The 20,158-nt window shown below is 43.6% G+C and overlaps 1 protein-coding gene across 4 annotated transcripts in view; it reads right to left on the reverse strand.

Moving 5' to 3' along the window:
- Positions 1-229: 229 nt before the first annotated feature.
- The window catches only part of Rasgef1b (RasGEF domain family member 1B), a 525,564-nt gene continuing 505,635 nt past the window's right edge, over positions 230-20,158 (reverse strand). For 3 of the 4 annotated variants that reach the window (XM_031336908.1, XM_031336911.1, XM_031336910.1), the window contains 10 exons: positions 15,438-15,653; positions 14,879-14,953; positions 13,401-13,496; positions 13,192-13,294; positions 10,483-10,562; positions 9,086-9,181; positions 3,987-4,082; positions 3,366-3,489; positions 2,402-2,474; positions 230-1,107 (listed from right to left, as the gene is read on the reverse strand). In XM_031336908.1, coding sequence (XP_031192768.1) covers positions 1,083-1,107; positions 2,402-2,474; positions 3,366-3,489; positions 3,987-4,082; positions 9,086-9,181; positions 10,483-10,562; positions 13,192-13,294; positions 13,401-13,496; positions 14,879-14,953; positions 15,438-15,653 — 984 coding nt within the window. In that variant the 3' untranslated portion in view covers positions 230-1,082. The remainder of the gene's footprint in view (positions 1,108-2,401; positions 2,475-3,365; positions 3,490-3,986; positions 4,083-9,085; positions 9,182-10,482; positions 10,563-13,191; positions 13,295-13,400; positions 13,497-14,878; positions 14,954-15,437; positions 15,654-20,158) is intronic. The other variant, XM_031336909.1, reaches the window with a different exon arrangement.

Genomic DNA, 20,158 nt, shown 5'->3' on the forward strand with positions numbered 1-20,158 from the left:
GTGACTCCTCTTCATGTAGTCCTTGTACTCCTGGTTTACATGTTTAGCCACCAACTGACTCCAGAGAATAATGAAAAATAAGTTAGGGAAAAAAGACTGTGGGTCATGGATGTTTTTTCCCCAAGACCCTTAAAGTCATAACATTTACATTTACGGGGATGGGGCAGCATCATGGAAAACTAAGTTAACAACAACAACAACAACAACAAAAACAAAACCTACCGAAAAATACATCTATCGGACACAGTGGTCAGCTGTAAACAGCTCAGAAGGGTAAAGAAAACACGGTCCCTTCCCGCAGGACTGGTAGTCCAACAGTGACCCTTCCTGCAGGGTGGGCAGTTCTACAGTGACAAACTCTGCCTTTTCCCCCCTAGTGGCTATTTTCCTACCACAGTGTTGCGCTTCATTATTATATTAAATAACTTATATGGGTAAGAAGGAGTTTGCTAGCCAGCAGCCAACTCAAAGCCTTGGAGGAAGAGGGGGCGGGGGAGGGGTGTTTACAATTCTGCACTGGGTAAGGGGATGTTTGCTTTAGAACCCCACCCAATCTTTGCCCTCACTGGAATTCTGTTCAGGCTGAGGTCCGGGATCCAAACTGGATGGGTGGGAGGGGTTCCCCCTCCCTCCTCTCCCTTTTTCATTTAAATTAACAAAGAGCTGTGGGCTTCCATAGAGCCAGCACTCAGCTGTGTAAGTTCCATTAGCAGCAAATGTTCAGGCCAAAAATAAAAAATAAAAAAATAAAACAAAAACCAACAAAAGAAAAGTCCATCCAGGTGCAGAGCTGTGATTCACATGGAAATTCCAGAAGATGAATCATGTCCAGAGCCGGGGCTTTCAGAGGATTCTTTCTCAAGTGTCTTCAGTGAAGATTTCAGTCTCAAAAGAAATCCAAGTCAATCTGTCAGCTGTGGGAAATGTATTTCCCATCTGATCTACAACTGGGCTTGCTTGCAGAGTCTGGGAGGCGGTTCCTAGTACTGGATACCAGAAAACAAAGGCCAGCCCCTCCAGGGTCCCTCTGATGCAGCAGCAGCAGCAGCAGCAGCAACAGCAACAGCAGCACTTTCCAGATGTTAAACTCTGCCCAGAAGGCTGGACCTGTGGAATAAAGGAAACTGTGTAAGGCAGGGGTCCAGCTGTACTGGCTTGGAACGCCTTGCTTAATGCTCATCTCTGCTGTTTTAAATGTGTTTTCACAGAGTTGAAATGATGGCGTAGGAATCAAGGACTGATGTCTGAGTGGTCCTTCAGGCAGACTGCCGGACACTTAAATAGTTATTAATGGAGACAGCCAAATCACTGCCTAAGGTAATCTCTATTTGGAGTGCTATTATAGTAAATCAAAAAGTGTGCACCATTAATGACAATGAACTTTTATGTGTGTGTGACGCGAATATGGTACACAGGTTTACATCTTAGTTAGGGCCCCAAATGCTGTGATAAAATACAATATGCACAAGCAACTTGGGGAGGAAAGGGTTTATTTGGCTTATGCTTCCACATCACAGGCCACCCTCAAAGGAATTCGGGGCAGGAACCTGGAGGTCAGACTTTGATGTAGAGGCCACGGAGGAGTGCTATGTCCTGGCTTGCTCCTCATGGCTTGGTCAGCCTGCTTTCTTAACAGCCCCACAAAGGAAGACCAGCACAGGTTGGCTCTGTCCACAATGGGCTGGGTCCTCCCACATCAATCACCAATCAAGAAAATGTATCATGGGCTTACTCGAGGGGCCATTACATGGGGGCATTTCCTCAAGTGGGGTTTCCTCTTCCATAATTATTCTAGCCTATGTCAAGTTGACATAGAACTTGCCAGCATGGTAGATAGGAAGTGGGCCGAGGAGCAATGGAGTAAGGGTGTGGATGGCAGGGGCAACCATGGGAACATGCCCCACAGACAGCAAAAGGACACTCTTGCATTGCTACACCTGCAAGGTTTTGCTGGTCTTCACTTCATAGAACAAAATTTGCCAAAACCTTCTCATGGTATTCTGGATGATTCTTGCCACTTTTGTTGACTCACACTGATCGGCAGAGCCTTGTGGTTTCTGCTGGATTGGGCCACTACTACTGATTCATGTTTGGGGTTTGCTATTGGACTGGACTGCTGGTATTCTGACAAAGAGTGGAATCGCCCCAAGGAGATATTTCTAAAGAGCCCACAACAACCCTGTCCTAGTAACCATTTTCTCCCCTACCTCTGATTGGTGGGCTAGGAGGGAAGTTGAAATATTTAAGAACCCTAAATAAAATTAAGCTTTGAAAAATCTAGAGAAGACTCTAGAGAACAGGTAGGTAGGGCCTTCCTACATAAGGCACACACATGACTTTCCTGAGGTAAAGCCAATGTTTACTTTAGACTAGTACAACCATAAGAAGCATTGAGACTCACCTTAAAGACTTCCATCTGTCCTTCTCTATATTATTTTCGGGTCCTTCACTCTCATATGAAGCCAAGTAGAGAGCTACAATCAACCCAAGGAAAGAACACATTACGATTGAAGCCATCTCCTGATACCATTAACCCCACTGCTGGAAAGGCCTGCTCAGCTTGAGCCTAAGCTCCAGTACACCCTTCAGACAGGCTGAGTTATTCTGAAGAACACAGAGCAGCACTCTGCTCCTGACTGGCCATCAACAAACCCCATGGCTCTGAGCTGAAAAGGCCCTTAATTAACCAAGAACATCTGAGGCAAGAAGCTTTCAAAATGCAAACTAGACAGTCCTGTCGTACACTCAGATTTATACTCTTCTGAAAGGAAGGGTCATGGCTCTTTCCTGGTGCCTCAGCTCTTTAACAGATATCACATGCAGGTTGTTTAAATCCAAAAGAAAATTATCTCAAGATTGTAAGAGTTGTTGTTACTCTTATTTATAGAGATGAAAATAATCAGCTGTCCCCCCACCCCCAAACAGGGGATATGAATTAAAAATGTCTGCCGGTCAGTACTGCAGATGCTGTCAACAATCCACAATGATGTAACTAGTCAGTAGGTAAGCCCCCTACTAAGTATTCTACAGACTACTTATGAATTGTCCTACGCAAAACCAAGCATTTTCTCTGCTTCCATTGCTCAGTGCTCTCACAGGTCAAGACTGTCCACACCTTTTTGAAATATCCTTTAATAGCTTTCCAATTAAGCCTATCATTTGGCAGAACAGGCATTAGGAAAGTTGTCAAATGTCCTATGTTTGGCTGATTACAAAACGAAAACATTTTAGAGGTAAACTGTAAGACTTTCTGTGCAACAGAAAGAAAAGGTTGGATCAGCTCAGAGGCCTGGCATCATACATGAGAGGCATCAAGTACAGGTTTTTATCTGGGGTACCTGGGGCAGTGCAAGCCAAAGACTCACCGTCTTCACTAAAAACGGGCACTGAGAGCAGGTATTGTAAGACCTTCCGGTCCCGCTCGAACGGACACTCCACCTGTTTCCATGTCATAAATTCACTCACTTGTTTGGCCAGTTCCCAAAATTTCTGAAAGAGAATGAAAGGATCTTAAGGGTGATTGTCAAGAATTATCGGGTTTCGGGACACAATTCCATTTGAAAAGCACCTAGTTTGGGAACTTCAGAGTCATCTTCTCGTCTTCATTTAATAAGCATTGTATTTGCTAGCTAGGGAATGGAAGATCAGTCACATTCCCACAAGTGTCAGTGCTGCCGGGGGAATGGCCATTGTGCTACTTGGTGCTGTCAGTTTCTTATAGACAGCAGGCCAACAGCAAATTTGTTCTGAGCTGCAGAATCTGCCTTGCTGCAAGCCTGGGGCACTGACAAACAATCCACTCTGGCTTTTGTTTTAAGTTTTTAGTTTTTGAGACAGTCTCTCATTATGTCACACCGGCTGCCCTGAAATTCACTATGTAGACCAGACTGACCTCAAACTTGTGGTAATCCTCCTGCCTCTGCCTCCTGAGTGCCAGCACACCTGATCCCTACCCTGATATTCACATCCTGCTCCGTTCCACTCACCTCAAAATTGACATGGCCATTTGGAAGACGGTTGACACAGCCCTCATTGAGGAAATAAATGTCTTTGATTAAGAGACTGAAGAATGGTATCACAATCTAGAAAGAAAAAGATTCAGGGTTGTCCGGGTAAATAAACATTTACAAATATAAGGGATAAATGAGCAATGTTAACTTGGGTTGCATGGAAGGCCAAGTGAATTATGGTACACTGTTCTGCACACTCCATACTACACACTTCTCTACTTCCATGGCTTGGCCTAGGATGCAAATGTCACCAACACCTAAGCACTGTTGGCAAGTGGATGGATCAATACTTTTTGTTCAGTTTTTCCTATTTTCTTCAGTGTTTACTTTAGGTGCCGAAATGAAAGCACCTGAAAGAACTCTATTTGCTTAGGGACCTCTTAATTATAGTAGTCTTAAAGGCACATGACCCATCTTCTTCCTATGTTCCATATTACCCCATTATTAGACATCATGTTTTAGATGAGTGGGGCTTTTTTGTTTGTTTGTTTGGTTGGTTGGTTTTATATTTTTCTCTTGATGCCATGTCTCAAGATCATGTGACGGCTGTAGGCTTTAAGCAGTGGATTCTACCATTTCCTATAGAAGAAACCTGGCTGCATGAGAGAGCAAGTCTTCACATGCTGCCCTGGAAAAGACCTTAGAAGAACCTGGTGCTCGCTGTCTGCTGCCAAACAGATGCATAGTGAGGGGGAGACGGAAAGGTGTGAATTAAAATTAAAGACTTCAATAGCCAGTACACTTCTGTGATGATACCTTCTTGGCTTGGCCTCTGTGGTTTGATGAGGCGGCCCCTCCCTGCATACCCTAGAGGAGCAATCTTTGCAAGTACCCAGTGCTGGACCCCTCCCATCTCAGAGATACAGGTCCTGATTACAGTCATTTTTATTTTTTATTTTTCTAAAATGTGATCTATTTGAAAAAGTTCTGCACTGTAGATAATGCATCCAACAGATTATTTGGGGAATTCTGAAAACACCAAGATCAGGTGTTTGAAGTCTTCTAAGCTTATGACTCATGAATGAGAAAACAAACTTTTTGGCTCACACACAAAGAGCAAACACCAAGTCTCTTCTAGAGAGAAATTCAGATCTTTTCCCTGAAGTCTTTTTCAAAAAGCCAAAACACCTTTCATTAGTTTTGTTTCCTTGATCCTTGAGAATAGTCAAATGGATCTCCTGCTTCCCCAGCACCCATGACTATCTCGTATTTGTTGCTCCACTGCAAAGCCCCTGGAGCAGCATTAGCAATGATTGCATGCACTTCCTTCACCCTCGCACCTTCACCCTCTCATCTACACTGACCCTTGCATCTTTCAAAGAACACTTGTAGGGTTAGGTGCTGGACTATGGACTCCATCACACCTCAGTTGAAGAACTACCTCTACAGCTGGCTGGTAGTAAAAGCTAGGGGTTGGCAAAATGTAAGGATTTTGTTTGTGCTTTGTTTTGCTTTAAATGGATATGCTGCTATTCTTGGTATGGTCGAGGAGATGCACACCTTACATTTTTAAGTGGCTGGTGCAAGGCATCGAAAGAATACTTCAGGGTGCACGAGAAATATGAAAGAGAAGTGACAGTGGCCACAGAGTTTCACTGGAGTGTGGCCATGCCCACTGATCCAGACACTGGCAATAAACACGCATCCTGGGACAGCCCCAGGGAAGCAGGGGCACAATGAAAATCAAGACGTGGTGGTTTACAGTGCAGCGGCTTCTAAAGGACAAGCTTCTGTGCTGCCCCGGTCCTCAGGGCTGGGCTGAGCCTCACTTGCTGTCCTGTAGACTTAACTCTGCAGTTCTCTGCATGGCCATTAATCTGTGGGAGGCACAAGGATTCCTTCTGGGAGGTTTGCATTAGTGTCCCTACAAGATGCCCCACTACTGAGTCATTCCTCCAGGGACACAGGGACACAGGGACACAGGGACACAGGGACACAGGGACACAGGGACACAGGGACACAGCCAGCCTAATGTGGGGCACTTGGGCTGCTCTATCTCTCATGCTTGTGACAAGAAAGGAACCTCAAGCTTTCACCCCTCGGTCACTCCTGAGAGTCCCCATCAGCTCTGCATAAGGAATTGAACAGTGCAGAATATAAGAATTCAAGGGTTTGTGAGATAAGTGAAGGGAATATGCCTTGTTTCTATTAGGTCTTGCTACTATCATTTGCGGGAAAACTAAGTAGCTATATATAAACTAATATATATATGTATATAAATGCATATACATATATATGTTATCTATATGGTTATATAAAAACTGATATATGTGTATATATACATATTCTATGGCCATATGTAAACTAACATATGTGTACATATGTTACATGTAAACTAATATATATGTATTATACACACACATAGACACATATATATATGTGTGTATTATTATGTATTATTATGTAGAATCATGTATTACTCCTGGCTGGCTCTCAAAATCACTATGTAGCCAAGGATAACCTTAAACTTCCCTAATTCTCCTGAGTTCTGGGATTTGGGTATGTACTACCTCATGCGGTTCTATGGAGAGCTGGGCATTGAACTGCACTCCTTTTGTGCATCCTAGGCAAGTACTCCATCAATGGAGCTACAATACAAATTTCCCCTTTAAAAATATTCTGAATGCTGGGGCTGGACAGATGGCTCAGCAGTTAAAAGCACTGACTACTCTTCCAGAGGTCCTGAGTTCAATCCCCCAGCAACCACATGGTGGCTCACAACCATCTGTAATAGGATCCAATGGCCTCTTCTGACATCCAGGCATACATACAGACAGAGAACTCATATACATAAATACATGGAGAAATCTTAATATAATAATATATATTCTGAATTTATTTAGGCCTGATAATCCCAGCTACTAAAGCTGAAGGCCTGCCTGGGCTACTTCGTGATTTCTTTCTCAAAAACAATCCAGTGCAAACCAGTGAAATAACAGCTGGGCTGTATCAGAGCTATATGGTAGAGTGCTTCTCTGGTAGGCATACAAGCTCCAGGTTCAACCCCCAGTACCTTAAGCATGAGGTACTGTTTGTTGGTAATTCAGAATCAGTCTTTGTACTTTTAAGGCATCATCAATTCCATGTCTAGAAATCGATGCTAATGAGGAGGACCAAGTGTGCAGAAACACAAATAGGAGAGCGAAGGGATTGGAAAGCATGGAATCCTATGAGAGACGCATGGCTAAAGATCGGAGAGACTCTTGAGTCCACTGAGTACCCACAGGGAGAGGAGCCATTTAGAGAGCACTTAAAGGCTCCTGCACGGAAGACAGATTTGATTTGCACCATAATAGGTACCTGGAAACGCACTGCTCTGACCACATAAACTTGAGATTTGGAAAAGATCAAAGACCATTATTTGAGAGATTGTAAAATGGGCAGTTACTCTGGAATAAAAAGAAAGTACTCCCTTAGCTCGAAAATGAGGAAAATAATCTCATTTTTATAAATAAAAGGATAGATCTGAGCAGACATGCTTTTCTTTCTTATCTTTTGAGTCCAATTACGAAGAGGGAATAGTACACGTCTTCAGAGGGTTGTCATTAGGGTTGTCCCATCAGCTACAGGCACACCTATACATTTACATAGAACTCCCTTTTACAAATAAAGCAGGATGGAATGACTAAGTGACATAAAGTGTAAATAACTACGTTTGTCTTCCTTTCTGGGGACAGCTGTTAAAGTTGAACAAGTAATGGTGGTTTCTCTTGGTGTCTGCTGTGAGAGCCACAGCCCTCTGACAGACGGGGACGCCACAGCTGCCTCCCTCCCCCACCCAGGGCCATGTGGAGTCTGGTGTACACCACAGGGAGATGTGAGGTGGTCTCGCAGCTTCCCTGAACCCCCCCTCCACCCTGAACACACTTCAGGGTGTCCTCCCTCATTTTTGCTCATCATCACTAGAAAGTGTAACCCACTTCAGATTGCCTCATCTTAGCAAAATATAAAAGCTAGCACACTGCCAGGTATCTGGAAGTTTCCTCAATTAAAAATCAAAGTTAATGCATCTGTGATGTTTCTCAAGTGTCACCGGAGCCAGAATTTCAGTTGTGGGGGTAGAAACATCACGTTTTTAAAAGGAGATTTTGTCTTAGCATCATCAGTCCTGATGATTCTGAGGGGAAGTGACTTAGAAGTCAGGGAATATTTTTTCTCTTGTTTCTTCAAGCTGGTTGAAAATACTGTTTAACATAGGGAGGGGGCAGAATTTAAAAGATGATAGCTGCCATTATGAAATAAGCATCAGCAATTAGAGAAGTGGTTCAGCAGTTAAGAGGACTGTCTGCTCTTTCAGAGGGCCAGGGTCCAATTCCCAGCACCCACATGGCAGCTCACAACTGCAGCTCCAGTTCCAGGGGATCTGACACCCTCACACAGACATACATGCAGGCAGACCGCCAATGCACATAAAGCAAAAATAAATAAATCTTATCAAGAAAAAGAAGTCAGCATAGCTGTTAGCATAACTGAGCATGACAGGCAATCTGTCCTTCCTCTGAGAGGAACTGAGACAGAAATGTGTCTCAGAGTCGCGTGGTACAATGAGTGGGGGAGAGAGGACTGGATCATTAATTTTTTTAGACACTGCCCCTGTATTTTTCGAGCCACCTACATATCCAATTAGTCACAGCAGGCCTAATGCCATAGCAACTAACCTACTTTCTGAGAATAAACGGCTTGACTGTAGGAGGTAAGCTAATTCTTTTGAAAGAAAGGTTACATTAAGGGAACCACCTTATGCAGAGCTTAAATGTCTTTTTCCCATTAAACGAAATTACTCCCTAATGCTATTAGTCACCTTATCATATGACTTAACTAACTGCCTGAAGTACAACTAAGATGCACTGCAGAACACATCAGAAACAGAATACAACTAAGATAATATACAACTGCACAGTTCTAATCCACACCACTTCTCTCTGCCCACTGTCCAGGCTCCTCTTCCTCGTGGCCTGTTCCTCCCGAGGAACAAGGTAAGTGCACCTCTCTTGGGTCTGAGAGGGTAAACAACGCCAGGTACTAGTTTACATCCTCTGACAAGTCTATCACAAGTGACACTTCTCACAGCTTACCTTCTCTCTGCTACTGTGAGCAGTTAGGGACCTTTGCGCTGCCCCTCGGAGAGCTGTTCTGTAGTTGTAGAAATTGCTTGATGGATCCATCTGATGCTGTAGAGAGAGAATGTTTTTAACCATTCAACTTCCAACTTACAAGATCATGCCGACACATACAAAGTCACAGTAAGTTAGAGAATTCATTAGAAGTATGATTTATTCATCTCTTTCACACACCCACAACAACAACAACACAAGTGTTTTCCTTCCTGAGGTTTAGTTTGTTTTTAGAAGATTATGTGAGCTTTGATGATGTCAAACCTAAATCAAATATATTCCTGAGATGAGACCTATTAAAATCCCCGTGAGAGATCCAAATCCTGGCATTAGAAAAGTTTCTGGTTCCACTTGATAGTCAAAGGGCCAGCTCACAGGCACTCATATGACGTAACACCTAAAGAGAGCTCACAGGCACTCATATGACTTACACCTAAAGAGAACTCACAGGCACTCATATGACGTAACACCTAAAGAGAACTTGCTTTCTGCCATTCCTAGCAGTCACTCACAAACCATGAAAACATGCCATGTTTGCTTGTTTGCTTGTTTGTTTGTTTTAAAAAGAAGGTTACTAGAGAATTCAAATCAAAGGACATATACTTGATGATAATTTCTACTTTGGGCAATTCATTCGGGTGAAAGAATGTTTATTACTTCCAAGAACTTGAAATGGGAAACATTAACACACTAAGGTAACAGGATAATGAACACTATCCAAACACACACACATATACACACACTCACACACACAAAACATTCCCCCCCACAACACACACATACACACACACACACAGACACAACACTCCCCCCACACACATATACACAGACACACATACACACAGACACAACACTCCCCCCCCACACACATATATACAGACACACATAACCATATAACCTCAGAGTTCTATGGGAATAGCTGTTTGTGTTAGCCTTTGCTCAAAGAGTGGTGAGTGAATATTCTAAGGAGATAAAGACTGAAGTACAAAAGGCAAACTGGGAAGCAGACCTTTCTCCATGGCCCAGGACCCCAGTTCTATTCTGGCACATAAAATTATGTGACTGAGACATCAGCATTTCTTCCATCAGTTACTCCAAAATGTCCACCTCTGCATAAAAGGGCCAGCCACAAACCAACTTTATTTTGTCCTCTCCAGTCTGAGTCCCTTTCCTACCTCTGGGTCTAAAAGCCTTTTTCTTTGATGGTACTATCTGACGGAGAAGCAGCATCATGAAGCTGAATTCCATCTTTCAGCTGCCTTGCTATCCATCCCAGGCTGCCCTAAACTCAGCCACCCATGTGCAGGTACAACAGGCATGCTCTATCCACTCAACGCCAAGTCATCCCTTTCACATACCTCCAGAATGTCAAACTTTGCAGTCTTCACTTTGGCCCAGGTTTTCTTAAGTCGTGAGACTGGGCTCATATTCATACCAGCTTCCCGTTTAAAATGGACATGAAGAGAAGAGAATCGAAAACAGAGATGTAAGAAGTCATTCTCCTGTAATGTGTCATCTGCAACTGAGTTCTCTAACAATAGTAACAGACTTCCAATTTTATAACATTTCCTTACTAGCTTTTCCCCAGCTCAGAAGCAGCACAGCTGTGAACAGGGCTAAGCACATTCCTTGGGGTATGTAAGTCATATTGGGGGACCGTGACCCTGCCTGCCACATTGTAGCATGTGAGCAGCCAGGGGAACTACATACACAAATGGTCATGACTGCAGTCCTTCACCACTTTACTTATAGATGCTGAAGTTCGTATGGTTTGGGTTTTCTGAGGCAGGGCCTCACGCAATTCAGACTGGACTGGACCTTTCTCCAGAATTAAGACTTGAATTCCAGCCCCTCCTTTTTCAATCTCCCATGTGTTCGGACAAAAGGTGTAAGACACCACACCTGACAAGATGCTAAAACTTGACTTTATATTCATGATCGAAATTCTTTTTTTTTATTTTATTATTTTCAATCACTTCAAAATAGTAGAACTCTAGCTCATTGATCATTAGAAAACAAAACAGAACAGTTGGTGACTGGGCCCCAGGTTATTATTTGCTGACCTGTTTCTTGTTACCTAACCTGTCATGCATGGTTTCCATGTATTTCTTCCCATACCCACTACACATCCCCTCAAGAATAAGCCAAGTGCCAGGCTGGGGGACTTGCCCAATGTCTGGTTGCCCCAGTAGCAAAGATCACATCAATGTGGCTCCTCAGGCCATTCTCATCCCACAATGCCACAATGCCTGTCCCAATGATAACCTATATACTAGAGCTGCTTGGTACCATGCAGTGGAAAAGGAGTCTACATGGACCTAAATGAGTATAAGTATTTATCTCCTGCCACCAATATTTCTATGTTTAATAACTTTAAAAGATGTCTAATTGAGGTAAAACACAGACACAGATCTTAAATGTTAAATGAGATAAAGATGAAGGTCATATGTCTCTATTCCAATCAAGTTATAACAGAACTGTCCATCACCCAGAAAGCTCCTCTGGACCCACTTCTGGTCAGTTTCCACCTCCTCCAGAAATGGCAACAGTGGCCAAGGGTCACCTATGCCCAGACATTAGTTGGCTTTGTCTGTTCTAGGCCTTGCATAAGTGGGATCCCATGGCACATGCCTTGTCCTGTCTGTTATAGGCTCAGCACGATTGTGAAACTCATCCAGCTTAGATATGTTTCAGTGATTCATCTTTACTGCTCCAGATCATTTACTGTATGAATACGCTACAGTTTGTTCAGTCATTTGCTTGCAAATGGGCATTTGGGCTCTTTCCAAGCTGGGGCCATTAGGAATAAAGCTTCATTTATAATTCTATCACAAATCTTTCTGTAGGCGTACTCATTTTTATGGGGCAAATATGTCAGTGTTGGAACTTCTAGATTACAGGGTAGGCTTTTGATTAGCTTTATAAGAAACTGCCAGTTGCTAAAGCCATAAAACTATTCAAACCCCCTCTGTTCCTGTGCCACACATCCCACAGACCCCTTACCTGGACAACGTTTAGTACAACTAGTTTGGATTAATTTCAGTTATTTTGGTGTATGAGATGGCCTTCTGCATTTCTGAGGATCCCGTTATATACTTATTGTCCCCTGGTTATTTATTTAGTGCAATTGTATGGTTCTGTATGGGTCATGGATACAAGCTCTTTGTTGGCCATATGTTAATACCGTCTTCCACACTATGGCTTGCCTTGGCATCTAACTGGTAGATAAAGAAAACTAAGTCATCCTCTGTCAGTAAGGATGACAGCCTTTCAGATCCCTGGACCACTCTGTCCATGGTTTCCATGGAGTCAAACCTAGCCAGCATTTTAACGGGGGAAAACAAAGGCAGACAAACAGGAAAAAAGGGGGTTTAGTAAAGACACTTATGAGGATAAATATTAATAAAATAAATTGAGGAGATTCCCTAGCTTCAAAGTGACCAAACACTTCTTTTTCTTTTACTCAACTATTTACTGAGTGCCTGAAAGTGTATAAATGGCTGTCGAATATTAAGATGGAGCCACAAAGATTTGCTTCTATATGTGCTAATAAAACAAGTAGAAAGAAACATAGTGCCAGTCATTAAAACCCCCATGATCTCTGGAGAGACCTGGATGACTGCATTCGTGAACTGATGTTCTCAGAAGCATGGGCAAGAGGAAAGGTTCGGTCTCTTAGGTCATCCTCAGGCTAATGCTGACAAAATGGTAAGTTTTCATCTCAGGTCAGGTCATTCCCATAATGCTTGGCATACAACCTGCCCAAGTACCTCTAGAAATCTTTTATTTAAACAAGTGTTTCAGTCCTCAGCTTTTAAAGGTGGATATTTAACTGAGCATAAATGAACCACAGACATTCAATGAACTCCAGCTTCCAAAGGAGAGATTATATGCACTTGCACTAACCTGGGTCCATAAAGCATTCTGAATGCTCCAGAATAAGTCCAGATTAGAGAGAGTACAATTTTCAGGAAAGACAGATTTTAAGTGACTAAAATTCGCAAGCTCCATAAAACTAGTATACACACACACACACACACACACACACACACACACAAATTACTCACAGATGATTGCCATCAAAGAATTGAAGTTTCCAATGTTGAAACACTCTCGAGCCACATCGATGAAATATTCAATCATCCTTGCTCGGTGTTTCTTCTTCACAGGCTGTAAGGAAAATGACTATGAGCAGACAGGAACCCAACACACAGGCCCAACAGATAGAAAGTAAAGTAGGAAAACTGGATTTGAGGAAAAAAATGCATTGTCTCACCATGCAGATTTCTGTAGCAACCAAGTAGCTGAGACGATTAAACCATTCTACATAAGCTTCTAAGTTTCGTGTTTTCTTCCGTTCGCTGTAGCAACTCTACAGAGGAAGCAACATGGACAGATGAGGTCTGTGAATACGCACTGATGTGCTCACAAAAGTGCCCTTCCTTTCCTCCCGAGAAATGACGTTACTCTGAAATGATGTTACTCTGGGCAGCATGTGCCCTCAGACCCTCAATTCCAAAGGATTTGCTGGTTACTTTTAACTGTCCACTTGACAAGCTAGAATCGTGTGAGAAGAGCAAGTCTGTGGAAGACTGTCTTGATTGTTAATGGGTATAGGAAGCCCCACCCCCTGAGGGCAGCACCATTTCCTCTAGGTAGGGGTTGCTGAATAGCAACTTGCCAGTTTTGGAGAGAGTTACATAAGAAAGCAAAAATGGTACACTCCTCTCACCCTAGGAGTAAACCAGGGCATAAAATTCTTCTTAAATCCTGGCATGTTTCTCTATGCTTTTGACTGGGACGTGACTGGCTGCTTGGGTTCCAACCTTGATTTTCCCTCTAACAGTGGCCTGGAATCTGGAACTGTGAGTCAAGCAAGCTCTTTCTCCCCGAGCTATTTATTATCAGGGTATTTTGTCACAGCAACAGAAATGCAATTGGAGGAGGTATTCATCCTCATACAACCTTGGGCTGCCCATTCCAGTTGCTATCAACACAGCAGGGAGAGGGGATACAGAATTTTTGGAGCACCATTTACCAGAAGATAAATGGAAATCTACACCATCATGCTCTTGAGTAGGGTGAATGCCACACTGTTCAAAAGCATCATTTCATCTTATCTTGGAGTTCAAGGCCAAGCTTGCAGAAGTTCATTAATCCTCTTTCCTTCCTTTCAGAAGACACAAACAAAACAGTCCACTAGCTTCCTGTTGAAAAACACAGTCTTCACTTCCCATACTGAGAGAAGCTGGTCAAAGGCGGGAAACAGCTGTTGGCTTGTCTCCCAGAGAGACTTCATCAGTAGATGCAGCAGCTACAGATAGCTTAACAATTCAAAATGCTTCTAGAGGTCACTCTAGAACGGGGGAAATATGCTCATGTGTTCATGAAATGTATAGTGTATGTCCAGTACCATGCTCTTTATGTGTCTAGACTCACGTCCAGAAAGGAGTCAGACCAGCAAGAGCTTTGCTGTGCCTCTTGCCTCTCCTGCCCTGCTGCTGAAGTGCAGACAGACCACACTCTCTTTAATTTTCTTTCTGGCTTAATCTGCTAAAACCATTAAGCTCTTATCGTCTTCTCTCACCAACTCTATGTCTGCTCGCCAGGAAGGGCTTATTAAATTCCCCAATAAGGAGGAAGTGATGGGGTAGGACTATTGTACAGGCACTCACAGACCCAGCCCAAGAAAAACTACAATGAATCACAACAGCTAATGAAAAACACAAAAACAAACAACTTGGTACTGATTACCTTATCATTGTCCAAAGGGTCCTTCTGCACAAATGCCTGAACAAATTCTTCTGGGCCAATGTAATTGAGTCTCTCCTAAAACAACAGCCGACAATATTAAAGAAAATGAGAAGAAAATGCACGCCCACTTCCCTCTATTAATTTTGGCACTACCCTGAGTTTCTTAAAGCAGATTATAAGATGAGCTTTTAACCCTGAATACTTTCATCAGCTTCAAGATGTGAAGAAAGGCAGTTCTCTCCTTAGGTCAATGTTTCATAAGACAGCTGAAGAATGAAGGAAATAATAGGAAAATAACAGGAAACTAATTAGAGGCAGAAGATAGAGGGTCAGTAAACTCTGCTTCTACATCTTGTTTAGTATGCGTTTATGAGTAAATTCCCAGGATCTCGGAAACATCCATATTCAAATGGCCGCACAAAGCCTGCTCCGGCTGTTTTGTGGATGGTTTCCCTTTTGAGTTACTCTGACCCCTCTCTTGATATGACTATCAGCAAACAGTCTGGTTGCCAAAGCAAACCATCTGTGGCTGCCAAGGGCAGAGACGATGGTGCCTCACCAGCTCAATGTGAGTCAGCTGCTGGGCCAACGTGTAAGGGTCGCTGCAGACGGTCATGATATCCCGCTGTATGGACTGGGGCTTGGTCTTCAGAACCGTGAGCCGGTCTGTGGCTGTGGAGCTGAGCTTGGCCAGGACTTCCTCATACTGGCTGAGGGCAGCGAGTTTTCGGATCAGACACTGCATCATCTGCTGGACGTTCTTCCGGTACGTCTGCTAGGAAGGGAGGGAAGAATGGCATTCCTGCTCTGCATACTCTTCTCCAGCACTGTGAGGCCTCACACACCCCGTCTTCAAATGCTCTGAGCTCTAGCAGCTAAAAACCTAGGTTTATTGGCTTGTTCTCTCGAGTTGCTTTTAAAAATACAATTCAGGCTGGGCCTTGAAAACACCTCAGAATCTTCAGGTTAGTTATGAGGTGATCCAGCGTATGAATGCCACACACAACTAAGCATGCTCCCTGTTCACTTCTGTTAGACTAAGCCATGTGGATCTCATGGCGGATCATCATCTTCTCATGTTTTCACAGTCACCTACGTGGCTTCCCTATGCCTATAATTTCCATCCTTGTTCTGCCAAGTGCACGGCAGCTACGTGACAAAAACTCACCATCGCTGTCCACTTCACCTTCCTGATCTTTCCCATCTACTGTGTGTAGAACTGGGCATTCACTCTTGTCGTCTGACCTCTCTTGACTCATGTCCATTCCCTCCCATGCACATGTCAATACTGATGCTCACAGGGCAGCTCTCGCTGCAATGCTACTACCAGATGCCACCTCGTTTATGGCTGCACCATGCTATATACTCATGAATCTTAGGAGACGTTGGTTACTAATGTATTTCCTGTATTATAAGTAAATGTCGACCGCTTGCCTTTTAAAACACTCGTTAAAGCAAAATAATGACTTCCCAGTCAACCCACCTACCCTTCCTTTCTCCCTTCCTTCCTTCCATCCTTCTTTCCTTTGGGTATACTTATTTGACATGGAGTTATTCTGGTCTTTCTTTTCTGGCCTCCCACTGCTAACAGCAACCATCCTTCAAGGTAAATTACGGTGATCATGTTGGCAAAGCCATGCAGACTGACTCAATGCCACCTGGGCACTTAGGCAGACAGCTCCACAGGAGGACAGACGCAGGGAGTCTACAGACACGGGCAAGCCCATGCTTATGCTTCAATGGCTTTTTAAAAGGTACCCAGTAGCATCTGCCAAGATTTGAAATTTGAAAATTATAAGCTTAAAAGATATTTTTTTTTCTAATTTGGCTTAGAGTATGTTCAAACAAACAAACACACCCGTAGATGTTTACATTAAGGAAATTACAAATCTGAAAATGGCTAATTCTCAAGTAGGCCAGAGTTAAGATCAAGCACAGCCTTCTCCATCTGTTTTTCTTCTCTACCTGGAAATGGCAGCTCTTAAATAATTTATGCCCATTGCATAACATTTTCCCTAATAACAGCTGAAGTGGAGAATGATGGTTGGAAATTCCCCAGAGTGAGTTTGATACCAGCCAGAGATACAAGAGAACCAGTCTCAGGGTTCCCAACACAAGAGACTTTTGGTGGAAATGGCCACTTTTGTACTGGTCACCACCTGAAGGTCTCAGCAGCAAAAACAGTGGGTTGAGCAGGACAGCCTGCAGTGTGCATGCGGCAGGTTTCTGACTGAGCTGGGATGAGGCAGAGTCTGGGCAGCACACTGTAAATCACCTCAACTAATTCTGACAGGCAGCAATGGGTAGGAAGCAGAGCTCTCCTGAAAGTCAACAGGTGAAAGATTTATGTTCTCCACCTAAAAAAATGTTATCTTTGGGAAGGGTGGGGGGACTGCAAGTCACAGTGAGCAAAGAGCAACAGCTATAACACAAAAAAATACACAATGGGCGTACTGAATCAGTGTGTGGGGAGAAAAGGAGGGAGGGAGGGAGGGAGTACTGCGACCCTTTTCAAAGCTTCCTGCTTTCGTCTGATTCCATTTAAGAAATCAGGTTCTGTGAAGTTAAGCATGCTTCCTCACTGACTCATGAATTGCTAAATATGTACTTATTCTTCTTTATCACTTGAGTTGCCAGCGACAGTAATTACCTGGCGAATAATGGCTGAAGTCCTTATTACAAAGGCCAGCCCCTTAAGGAAGGGAAATTGCATGCCGCCCACACTGGTCGTTTGTCATGAAATTCAATCATTAGTTTTATTTCGTGTTTCTTCCAGGCGAGTCCTAATAAACCACTTCATCTGGGGCGAATCCCCAGGGGAGAAGCATATTAAGCCAAATTATGGGGAACTGTCCTAGCAGATTTTAAAGAACCTGACTAAATTATATACAGGGCACACCTGGACTCACTGATTGCCAAAAAGAAAAAAATCCCCTGAAGTCTGGGGCAAGAAGCAACAGGTCCCAATTCAAACCCAGGCTTCTTCCACTGGGAGGAATGTTTCCCCATTCTCGTAATTGACTTGCTTGTTCATTCATTCATCTGTCCACCTGTCCATCCATCCACCATCTATTCATCCATCTGTCCATCCATCCATTCACCCACCCATCCATCCATCCATCATCTGTCCATCCATCCATCCATTCAAATATATTGGGAACCAAGTACAAGGCCAGCATTAGATAGGGGTTAAAGAAGCCATCATGAACAAAGTGGGCATAACCTAGAGTCCAATGGAGCAAAAACCAATGAACTACAAGTCCCAGAGTGCCAGGAAATTAATGGCATAAAAGTCAAGAATGAGAGGGTGGGTGACTGGAGTTGTGGAAGGTCTCTCTGAGAAGAGAAATTTAGGTACATGAGAGCAGGAAGCCCGCCAAGAGTATAAGCACAGCAGGGAGCCTTTAATGCATTAGCACAAGGCAGTTAGTGTTGTGATTTATGGAATGAGAAGGGAGCTAGGAATTTAGGGGACCAGCCAGAACATACCCAAATCAAGCAACTGTTATGTGTGGAGCCAAGTCCTAAATTCTAGATAAAAGCAGCCTAGCAATGGCGGCTTCCCAGAAGTCCTGGCTAGTGAAGGCAGACACAGCCTGAGCTCAGTGTACTCCCTGGTAAATCTTGTTTACCTAGTAATAATGTCTGTGCCACACCACTGTCAAAGCCAGCTGACCTCTTCATACTGTTAACAAAAGCGTGTCAATGAGAAGTTGAGGTCAAAGGATGTCTGTCCCTTTCCTCCACTCCCCCAGTCCCTTGAAGCCTTGTGCTTGTTGATAAAGGCCAGATCTCAGTAAACAAATAAAAGGACCACCATGTTTTTTTATTTCCATAAGAAAGACAAAAAGCCATCAATTTAGCATTTTCAAATCACTGCATTTTATCTTTAAAAAAAAATACTACTACTAATAATAATAATAATATAGGCTGGAAGGATAGCTCAGCAGTTAAGAGCACAGACTGCTCTTCCAGAGGTCCTGAGTTCAATCCCCAGCAACCACATGCTGGCTCACGACCATCTGTAATGAGATCTGATGTCGTCTTCTGGTGTGTCCGAAAAGAGCAACAGTGTACTCACATACATAAAATCTTTAATAATAATAATAACAACAACAACAACAACAACAAAAGCAACAACCAGTTGTTCCTTTTTTGGGAAGAAACAAGTTTAGAAGCAATTTTTAGTTCCTGTCTCTAAAAAGCAACAGAGATCGCCTAGCAGCATCAATAGCTCCTTATAGTTGAACTGAACTGAAAAATTGACTGTAACTCAGATCTTAGCCTCAGAGAAGATACAGCCCTGGGATAGTGCTCATCCTTTGACCAGTTTGCTATAAACCAAAGCCACTGAGCCAACACTGGCCCTGCCATGCAGCCAGCAGCTGCCATCCCTAACAGAATGCTTACAGCGAACTGCACTGTTGGACATTCCCCTCTGTGGGCGCCCATCTGCATCAGCTCATTCTCAGACAGGCAAACGGACCAGAAAGTGCTCCAAGGGACATCATAAGGAAGCAGGAAAACATTAACTTCTGCGTTGAATATCATGCAAGAGAGCTAAGTGCTCGCTCGGAAGAGCTGGCTTTGCCTCCTGTCATGGTTCTTAGGTTAGGAGAATGGCAGTAAGACATAGTGACACAGGCCAGGACAGGTGTCTTGAGCTGTCATCTCTGCAGCACAGAGCTGAGAGGAGCACTTCTCCAGGGAGCTCTCATGGAGGCCCAGTGAATCTTCCCACCACTGGGACATCACTCACTGCCAGGTGCCTAGTCTATTTCTTTCTAGTTGACAGCGTTACATCCATGCTAAACTTGTTCCCAGAAACTTATCTGCCACCCGGGAACTACACAGCTATCCTTGCCCAACAAGCTTCAACACACAAAGTTAGCCCTCCAGGCCTGCTTCAAATAACCTGCAGTCTATTGAAGCTGGTTAGCACCTGCCTAGCAAAGGCTCAGTTGAGGGAAGTGATATTTATGGAGTATGACCTAAGAGACTTTGAATCTCCACTTATTCTGGGCCCTACCCTTGAAGCAACTTCCGGCACCAGAATACTTGGATTGTTTCCTGCAGTCCACCCCCAGTCCCAGGAATTACCTTTGCTAATTATACAACAGTGCGCCCTCTCTCTTTTATCAAGGAGAGTTCACGGCAAACACTGTAAAAGGCATGTTGAGCCTCCTACACACAATCCTCCCACGGAATGCTTTGCTTTGGGTTGTTTTTCTTGTATGCCATCACACTGCCTGATGTCTGCCTGGCAAATGTTCCACCGGC

The sequence above is a fragment of the Mastomys coucha genome, unplaced genomic scaffold, assembly GCF_008632895.1.
Source record: "Mastomys coucha isolate ucsf_1 unplaced genomic scaffold, UCSF_Mcou_1 pScaffold22, whole genome shotgun sequence".
Taxonomy (NCBI): domain Eukaryota; kingdom Metazoa; phylum Chordata; class Mammalia; order Rodentia; family Muridae; genus Mastomys; species Mastomys coucha.